This window comes from Sinocyclocheilus grahami, unplaced genomic scaffold (genome assembly GCF_001515645.1).
Source record: "Sinocyclocheilus grahami isolate Dianchi unplaced genomic scaffold, SAMN03320097.WGS_v1.1 scaffold444.1, whole genome shotgun sequence".
Lineage (NCBI taxonomy): Eukaryota > Metazoa > Chordata > Actinopteri > Cypriniformes > Cyprinidae > Sinocyclocheilus > Sinocyclocheilus grahami.
In genome coordinates this window covers 351753-361283 of record NW_015505623.1, presented here as the reverse complement: position 1 = coordinate 361283, position 9531 = coordinate 351753, and the positions used below count along the sequence as shown (strand labels likewise).

At 39.5% G+C, this 9531-nt stretch overlaps 1 protein-coding gene across 2 annotated transcripts; it reads left to right on the top strand.

Moving 5' to 3' along the window:
- The first annotated feature begins 1212 nt into the window (after positions 1 to 1212).
- On the top strand, positions 1213 to 6249 carry LOC107552259 (uracil nucleotide/cysteinyl leukotriene receptor-like). Of its 2 annotated transcripts, none has more exons than XM_016234116.1 (2): positions 1213 to 1313; positions 4357 to 6249. In XM_016234116.1, exon 2 carries the CDS (start codon positions 4365 to 4367, stop codon positions 5382 to 5384), a length of 1020 nt encoding a protein of 339 aa, XP_016089602.1. In that variant the 5' UTR covers positions 1213 to 1313; positions 4357 to 4364; the 3' UTR covers positions 5385 to 6249. The 2 variants fall into 2 exon arrangements, with proteins under 2 accessions (XP_016089602.1, XP_016089603.1); XM_016234117.1 differs by lacking the exon at positions 1213 to 1313 and adding an exon at positions 1899 to 1968.
- Positions 6250 to 9531: the final 3282 nt, after the last annotated feature.

Sequence of the window (9531 nt, the reverse complement as noted above, 5' to 3'; positions counted from 1 at the left end):
AAGACTGTAATTTCAATCAGATTACTGGTTGACTAATATTTAATGATATAAATTAATCATTACAGTCATTGGATCATTTTGTTATTGATGCATTTTAAGTTGTTGTTTTTTTGTTTTTAGTGAAATTGTCAAATAAATTACTATGAGGTGTAACTCGGAGCAATTGAACATTGTGATTATTTGCCATAGAGCCAAATGTTTTCTGCGTGTTTTGAAAAATGGAATTCCATAAGCTTTATACTTATGTTGTTTGTCATGTTTAAAAGCAAACTGTTTCAGCTCATGAATCTGACAGAAGATGAGTTCTTCTCTGTTACACTGTGTTTTGCCCCAGGGCAACAAAGTCTCGAGGGTGCAGCATATAATGAGGCTTGGAGATGTCCCAATTAAGACTTGGCACTGTATTATTTAGCCTATTCTGGTAGAATAGAGGCAACTAGATAGTGGGCTCATTCAGTAAAGCGAACTATATTAGCATATCGTTGAAGACGGGCCCAGACAGAGGAAAAAGAGATGATGTGTGTCCTACACAGCTGTGATCTTCCAGAATGAAAGACAGATTATTGCTCTTGCTGTTCACTTGGGGCTCCACATCTGTCTGAGGATCACGTGCCCTTATTTTTGCTCTGCTGCTAGAATGTATGATGCCCCAACAGTCCACAGCAGGGAACTGAGAAACAAGGACCCCAGTCTATTATTCTCGGTCTTACTTGTCCTTGTGATTTCAACTCAAATTTCTTCTCACTCATTCTCTGAGTTCCAAGGGGCCTCGTCTGTCTGGCTTTCCACAGTCTACAATGGATAATCTCTGGTCTTTATTCATAAACTGGCCTATTAAATGCTCAGTTCATCTTCTGTTTATTGATATGGTCGAAGTGGGGGGGGGTGTAACCTAAAGGCAAGCTAGTCCCTGTTGCCATGGTACCCCACTGGCTCCACATTGCTTGCAAGGCATGCCATTATTCTCCCCCTGTCGAAATGTGCCGCTTCTTCTGACTCGGGTAATTGTGGAGCACACAAGTGGCCCTCAGAAGAAAATAGCATTGCAAAGAAAGGCTAAGGTCAAGGGTCACATTAGAGCCTTCCCATTGCAAACCGCGTTTTTGTGATCAAATTAGTTGGCGACACAAAAAGAGTATCGTATCTCAAACACAGCTCAGCCTGAGAGACTAGAGTCTCAACTCCATTAAACTCCACTGCTGCTCAACAGAAGCTGCTGGTTCGCTCTCGCTTTTCAGGCAGCAGAACTTTCTCTCCTCTGCTCTACTCAAGACCGTCACTACTGCACAGGCTGTTGAGGGATCAACACTCTGGTGAGTCTCTCATTTACTCTCTCAGTGTCTGCTGTCTGGCTCAATTGAAACTTGTTTGCATATATTCTTTCAAATTAATCTTTACACATTTGTAAAATTATTTATATTTGTATAGAATTTTTTTTTAAAGTGACCATATGGTGTTTTCCTAGTTTATGTGCATGCCATTTTTTATGTTCTTTTTGTTGCATCTAAGGTGAGTTTATTGGTTAGAGGAAAAAGTCTTTAAAGGGTAATTTTAGCACTGCAATGTAAAGTAAAAGGTTTAGGATTAGTTTGCTTTGCTTTGCTTGAATGAGCAAAGTAAGTCAATCACATCAGGGAATCAGATATAAAAAATGTAATACAGGAAATGTTGTGCTGCATTTGCTTTCTTGTCATATTTTATGTATGTGTGCATTACTGTAAAAAGAAAAGGGTTTCTTATGGCTGTGTTTTACCTTGAGTTCTGGAAGCGTGTTGGTCCATGCAGAGCTGCAGTTCAGCTTTGGTTAATAGGAGCATTAGTGTCACATTGCAACCCCAGCTTTTCCCCCACTTATTTCTTTAACACAAAAGTGATTTTGTATTGTTGCCAGCCTGTGGAGAAGCCTCGTTCTTCAAGACTGTCGGGTTTGGAGCGCGTTTTCAAGACGACCACGAAACACTTGGACTGGTGCTGCTGGATTATACTTTTTCATTTGAAATGCCTTTTTTTGTGTGTCTGAGTAAATGTGTTTTTCCTGGACCACACAATATAGTTTCATACCACACGCCAGAGAACCAGAACCATTTATTAACATCTGGATTTCTCAATCGCAAATCACGCCTTTTGTCTCCAAGCACAGTTCAGGACAGCTTCTTGTTTTATAGTTCTCTACTTTTATCTGTTTATATTACTGGAGGGTTTGGCATGTTCTGGGACTTGAGGATTTTCCTCCCCTTTGTTTACAAATTCCGCAGCACTTTCCTATGGCAGGATCTTGAGACACTCCTTGGTACACACCCACTTTTTGTTTGTCTGTAGTGTTCTGAAAATATAGATAAAGTGCCTCCCCATTATTCCAGCTCCAGTGAGAGGTTATTGTGAAATGTTTTGGTAGCATATTTTAGTCATGAAGAAAGGCATCTTTCAGAGAAGTATTCCAAAGCATGTGGAAAGGAAATTCAGTATTCAATTTGTTTTGCCAACAATTTGTTTTGCCAAAACCAACACGCTTCCAGAACTCAAGGTAAAACACAGCCATAGGAAACCCTTTTCTTATTAATTTTAAACGTTTTATAAATTCAAACCCAAGGCCTCTATTAACTTTAAATTCAAACCACTGATTTTGCATTTGGACTATCAGACCAATAAGAATGCCAATACTTCCTCATACTTATTCCTTGAACACATGTGAGTTTATAAAAAAAAAAAAAAAAAAGGTAACACTTTATTTCGATAGTCCACTTTAGACATTTTACTAACGGTAAGCAACTTTGCAACTGCATGTCAACTAGCAGTCATTAGAGTATTAGTAGACTGTCTACTTAATATCTTCTAACACTTTATTTTGATGGGTCAACAACATACTATCATGACTATCAGAAACTTTGCAAATATACAGTATGTCAACTTATTCTACTAACCCTAAACCTACCCTAACAGTCTACTCTGAGAGTTAGTAGACCTGTAGTTGCAAATTAATTAGAATTTGTTGACATGTAGTTGACATGCATTTACAAAGTTACTTATAGTTAGTAGAATGTCTAAAGTGGACTATCGAAATTGTGTAACCAAAAAAAATCTAAATGTATTCCTAATTTGTTTGTTTGTTTGGTTAGAATTATTAATTTATAAATAGCGTTATGTCAACCCTGCAGATGCTTCTCTGATGCAGCTCAACCCTGCAGATGCTTCATTCAGCCTGGTTATTAATAGAGCAACTGTTATTGAATGGCGGGTTAGAATGAATGCCTCTTCCGAACAGAGTTTGCTCATTGAATCTGAGGGTAGGCTGCCCTGTGCACACGCCAAAGATTTGACAAACCAGAATGCCATGAGGACAGCTGGCTCAGACTGTAAGCACATAGCCAGGAGTGGCTCTGGTTTGGGATGCACCAGCACCTTCATGCAGCGTAGCGTGTGTGGAGGTGCAATGAGTGTGTAGTCGACTGCTCCACAGGGACATCTGCTCAGACTCCTGAGACACAAATATCGAAGCATCTGAATTGCTGCCAAACACCCAGACAGCTGTAACGCACCCTCCCTCACTACTCAAAGTGCACAGAGAAGGATACATTTTTACTGCTGCTGGAATAAAAATTGTTACTTGGTCTATCACTGCTGCATTCTTTGCTTCATTTTTGTAAACATGTTTTGACAACGGGCAACTTTGGAAACATATTCCCAAAAGCAGATGTAATCTTGTTCTTTTCTGTTCTGTTCTATTTTCAATTTTCATTTTGATTTCTTGTCACAACTTTTTGGGTTCCATGAAATTAACTTGGATGCAGCATAGGTTGGTTTGGATATGTGATGGGAGTGTGTGCCAAATGTGGACTTAATTGTTGATCTATCAATTTTTTATGTGTTTTGTCAAAATGTTAATAATTTATAGCTAGCATGCATGGCTGCTGCTCCCTACATGGAAATTATGCAATCTGTCTAGGGGATCAGCTCTCTAGGGACACCATCTGATACATACATGCTTAATATTTCTGTGGAACAGGTCAAACTTTTTTTTTTCCAGTATTTTTTCAATATTAAGTTTAAAAGAACACCATATGTTTAAATATGTCTGTGTGTGTGTATGTATATATTTATTTTATTTTTAATTTCTACTGTCTATCAATTTAAGCCATCCAAAAGCCATCATTGATTTTTATTTATATATAAAAAAAGTATATATATATATATACATTTTTTATATATATTTTTTTTTATTTAATATTTTTATTATTCAGTTCATGGTTCATAAATTCAAAAATAAAATTGATAGATTTTTATATTAGCATTTATATTAGCATTTCTATTTTAATTCAAACAATTAACAAAAATGTTTTTCTTTTCCTTTGTTTGCAGTTACAAAAATGGAGTCCCCCCTGACAGAGCTTCCCACCTTGCTGCCTAATCGATCCATGGAGAGCTGCCCACCTGTGGACTGTACAGTGGAGAACATGATCTTTGGATTCTACTACATCATAGTTTTCCTTCTGGCACTGAATGGCAATAGCCTTGCCCTGTGGATCTTCGCCCGCCAGAGAGGCAACTCTTCTCCAGCCAATGTCTTCCTGCTTCATCTTGCTGTGGCTGACCTGTTTTACATCTTCGTTTTACCCCTCAGAGCCACTTATCATTTAACTGGGGGACATTGGCCATTTGGTGAAATTCCCTGCCGTCTTGCGGGCTTCTTCTTTTATGTCAACATGTATGCCAGTTTGTACTTCCTAGCCTGTGTTGCAGGTGATAGATACCTTGCTGTGGTACATGCTGTACGTTCCCTCAAGGTCAGGCGCCCTCGTTACGCTCACATAGCCAGTTTTGCACTATGGGCTTTGGTGATAGTGTCTATGGCGCCCCTACTGGTCACTAAGCAGACTGCAGAAGTCAACGGCTCTACCATATGCTTGCAACTGTACAGAGAAAAGGCCTCACGGCATGCTCTCGTCTCTCTCGCCGTAGCCTTCACGCCACCTTTCATTGCCACGCTTTCTTGCTACCTGCTGATAGTGAACAGTCTGCGGAAAGGTTCAAGGCTGGAGCCAGCACTCAAACTCCGAGCTCTCCGCACCATTGGTCTGGTCATGGTCATCTACATAGTGTGCTTTCTGCCCTATCACTTAAGCCGTGCAACCTTCATCCTGGGTTACGGACACCCAGACTTATCCTGCCACATCAAAAGAGGACTAGCCCTGGCTAACCGGCTTACTTCCTCTCTAACCTGCCTGAATGGGGCTTTGGATCCCCTGGTCTACCTGTTTGCTGCTGAGAAGTTCAGGGGAAGCGTTCGCAGGATTTTTTGCAGAGACAAATCAGGGGGGTCCGGCGCTACAAGCGGGGACCTGAAAGGTACACATGAGAGCTCTCTGACCGCAAAGTCTGAGTTCTGAGCGAGCGATTAAAATCTTAAAGATGGTATGGATATTTTTCATTGGATTTAGTGATTCGTCCTACACTTCCTCAGTGTATGGTCAATTAAAGATCAGGAACTTTAAACAGCCTTAAGTATAATAACCAAGCATGTGATCTGGGCATGTTAAAGCAACTGTATGTAAATTTAAGATCAGTTACAAAATCACTCTGATGGTACACTGACTTCTAATAAGGCGAATGCCCCCCCCCCCCCAAACATCTGTTCTAGGAGTATTTAAGTTGGTGAGTGGGTATAAGTCGGGTTGTTTTATGGCAACAACAAATGCATGTGCACAGCTATCCGCTGTAATTACCACAGTGATATGCTCGCAAAGGTATTACATTTTTTTTAGTTCTAAACAAAGAACGAAAAAAGAGCTTTGCCGTGAATATGTAGGCCAAGGTTGCCAGGTTTTCACAACAAAATCCGACCAATTGCTACCCAGAATTTAGTCCAATGGCGTTTCGAGGGGGTTCACCCGGTAAAAATCGCGTTCCAGGGGGGAAAACCCACGTTTTTGGCGGGGTTGCCCTGGTAAAATTCCCATTCCATATTTAGTGGCTATCATTCCATATTTATCAGGCTATCAATAATATCACATTATTGGGGTCGCTTCAACACTGATATAGGGCCACTGAATCACGTTCAGTCTCTTGTATGTTACGTGTGCGAGAGCACGAGCAAATAAGTTGCTGGCTGCAGTTCACTTAACGGCCACCGGTGCTTGCTAATCGCTAATAATAACCAAGCAGCAACCTCCCGCTTTCTCTCGTGAGGCCAACACAGAAGTGACTTAAACTGTAATTCGCCAACTGGCCGCTAGAGGCTGGCTGCAAAAGGGAGTCAATCCTATAGACTCCCTTTGTTAAAATGCCCAAATTTACAGCACAAAAAAACATGTTTACAGCCTGGTTCAAAAAATTATTTTGGTGTATATAGCTAATTTTGCCCTTCATGACAACTGTGAGGGGGGTGAATTTTTTTAGAACTCATCCATTTAAATTATATTAAGCCTTAAAGTTCTGCATAAATAAGGGCGTGGCCACTTGAGTGAAAGGTGGATTGCCTGCTTCACCACCGTCGAGCTAAGTGGGCGTGGTTTCAGCAACCAGCTCCCGCCTCTTCGCCCATTTTCGATTATCCGGGAGTGACTCGCTGCCAAGATGGCGACGGCAGCCTCGGCCCACTTTGAGCTTCAAAAACGCTCTTCGGAAGCCTACGGATGATGTCACGGACACTACGTCCATGTTTTTATACAGTCTATGATAATAACGAAGGTTTCCGAATACATATAGCCTCTTTAATTGTAAAGGGCTCCAAAGTTGCAAAAATACACAAAACTACATACAGTTACTTTAAACTGTAGGCTTCAAGTGACCGTTAAATAGTACCAGAACACAATGGTCGGGGACTAAAGACTCCATCAAGGCTCAAGCAGGCATAAATTGTGCATAAGACTGTGTGCTGCCTTTTAAAAATGTACGTTGTGTTTTTATTAGCATATTACCTGTTTGCTAATGACATGCTTTGACTGTACATTTTGTTAGCACTTGCTTCTTAACGAAATCAGTGTGAAACTAATGTTTTTCATACTTGGTGTAAAAACTACATATATAATCATGTTTAATGGTCCCCAGGGGGGTTTTCTGGTTATAGCACTCTCAAGCTGTGGTAAGAATGTGTGAAGGTTAACAAACCAGTGAGGAGTTGAAATGAATACTACTTTTTTTCTTTACATTCCTTGACGGCTATTTGTTATTATGACTATTTAGATGCATGTGCACTTCACACTATATAGTCAATTAATATTATTAATTATACCTTTTATAGTTTAAGGTATATAAGTACAGATTTTTTGTTGGCATATAATACTGGTTTAGTTTTCACTTGTTGTAATGAAGTTGATATGCATCATTAGTTATATTATTTTAATTACTCTAACCAACTGGTATAAATATATTTTATTTGAGGTGTTATCATACTTATTTCATAAATGTTTCTGTATTTCTCATGTAAAATCCATCCATGAGTCAATTTGTAAATGCATTTAAATCAGCTGAATAAATGTAACCTCAAATGTTTTTTTATATATATATATAAAGTAGCCTACGTAAATTCTTAGGTATCAGATGCATTTTGGTGGTTGCAATTACAATATACCCCCTATTCTCACTACTACCAAAGTGTCAAATAATTTGTCACATCTCATACAGCTTCCATTAGTCTTCATAACACTTGACTTTTGAATATCATCTCATGTGACATCTGCTAGTGACAATATGCAGAATCTTGTGAAAACGTACGTTATCTTCAGAATGCATCGCACGCGCTCTTGTCCCACCGCACTGTGGCCATCACCGCTGAGCTCTTATTGACAGTAGAGCATAACCGCTTTCTTTATGGCTGTGTGCATGCGAGAAAGACGCAAGATGGAAACCACCAGGCTGAAGCGACTGTGGCACTATTCAGGTTCTCTTTCACATCATGTGACTCAAACTGAGGCATCAGCAGATTATTCTCTCTCTCTCTCTCTCTCTCTCTCTCTCTCTTTGCTTCTCTTTGCTTCTCTTTCCTCATATTTGTGCAAGGCTTCCTGTCCATTAACGTAACAGGGCATCTTCACCGAGAGTGAGAAAGGAGGGGGAGGGACTGTAATGTGTGTGCGAGAGTACTTGCCATTACTATCACAAATTGAAACATTAACAGATGAAACCTCCGATTTGAGTTTGATATGATTACAAAACGGGGTTTTTTTGTGTAGCAGAAAGTTTAGCTCACAGTATAATGTCAAAATGAAACGAGACAAACTTTAAGCATTTAATTTCAGTATATTCTTTCAAATCAAGGTTAGCAGAAAGTTTACACTGCTCTTTTCCATACAATGTGAAAGTGGATGGTGACCAGGGGTTGTCAAGCTCCAAAAATGACAAAATGCACCAGAAAAGTGGGCCATATGAAAGTGGGCCTTCTGAGGCTACAGTATGCAATAGCTTTGCAATCGCAAAAAGCCGAAATTTAAGATACTATTCACTGATAATCTTTCCCCCTGTGCAGTTCTCAAACCTCATTCATGTTTGTACTGTATGTTCAAACATGGCACATCAAACCCAGGTTTAAGTCTACGATGCCATTTCCCCCCCCCCCCCTCTAAAGTGTCTCACATTTGCATGAAAAAGAGCTGCGTGAACATCTTGCTTAACATTTTTTTGTGTTTGACTAAATGATAGAATTTTCATTTTGGAGGCAAATGCTCCTTTAAATATATCTAGAGTTACTGTACAAGGTCAGAAAACAATGGGCAAAAATTGTACCTTCAGAGGTACAACAGCATGATTCTGGGACTGCTTTGTACCTTATCTACCCTTAAAAGGTGCAAATTAGTAACTTAGAGTAGTAATATGTACCCTTAAGGGACTACTATTAAGGCCTGTTCACACCAAGAATGATAACTATAAAGATAATGATATAGTTCTAAAAATCATTCTCAACATTAAAGAATAGCAGAGTCCACACCACAGCTATAACACTAAAGGTTATAGTTATCATTCTTGGTGTGAACAGGCCTTTAACCTTTCAGGGTACTGCCTAAATGACAAGCTTTTTTTTTTCCCTGAGAGAGTATTATTCTTTTCAGTGTACATCTGCAATAAAAGGCATCTTGCTCCATTACGTCATGTTTAATGAGCTTTCATATTCTTGTACAATCAATCTACATCTAATATACACCCAAATGCTGACACATAACTGAAGATGTTACCAGTGTGCTCCACAAGTCACTTCCCTTTCAGCATCAGTGGTTTGGTCAAAAAGATAAATTCATAATCTACCTCTCAACAGAGCCTTTCACACTGTAAATGTTTATCTACATTTCTCTGCTTTGCATATTGGCTATTATGTAGACACTTGCATTGGTTGTCCTCTTCATAGTTTTGGTTAGCGGAGTTAATCATTGATGTTGTATGAAAGAATGCACTGAAAACTCCTACAATACCACATAGACCTTTTTCATCTCTTTTGTGGTAAAAATAAGAGGTGTTGGAGCCGTATGAACAAGCCTGCTGTTCGGCCTTCTCTCTTGCTCACTCTCTCTGAGTTTTTAATGTGCACAGAATGAGGAAGTTCTC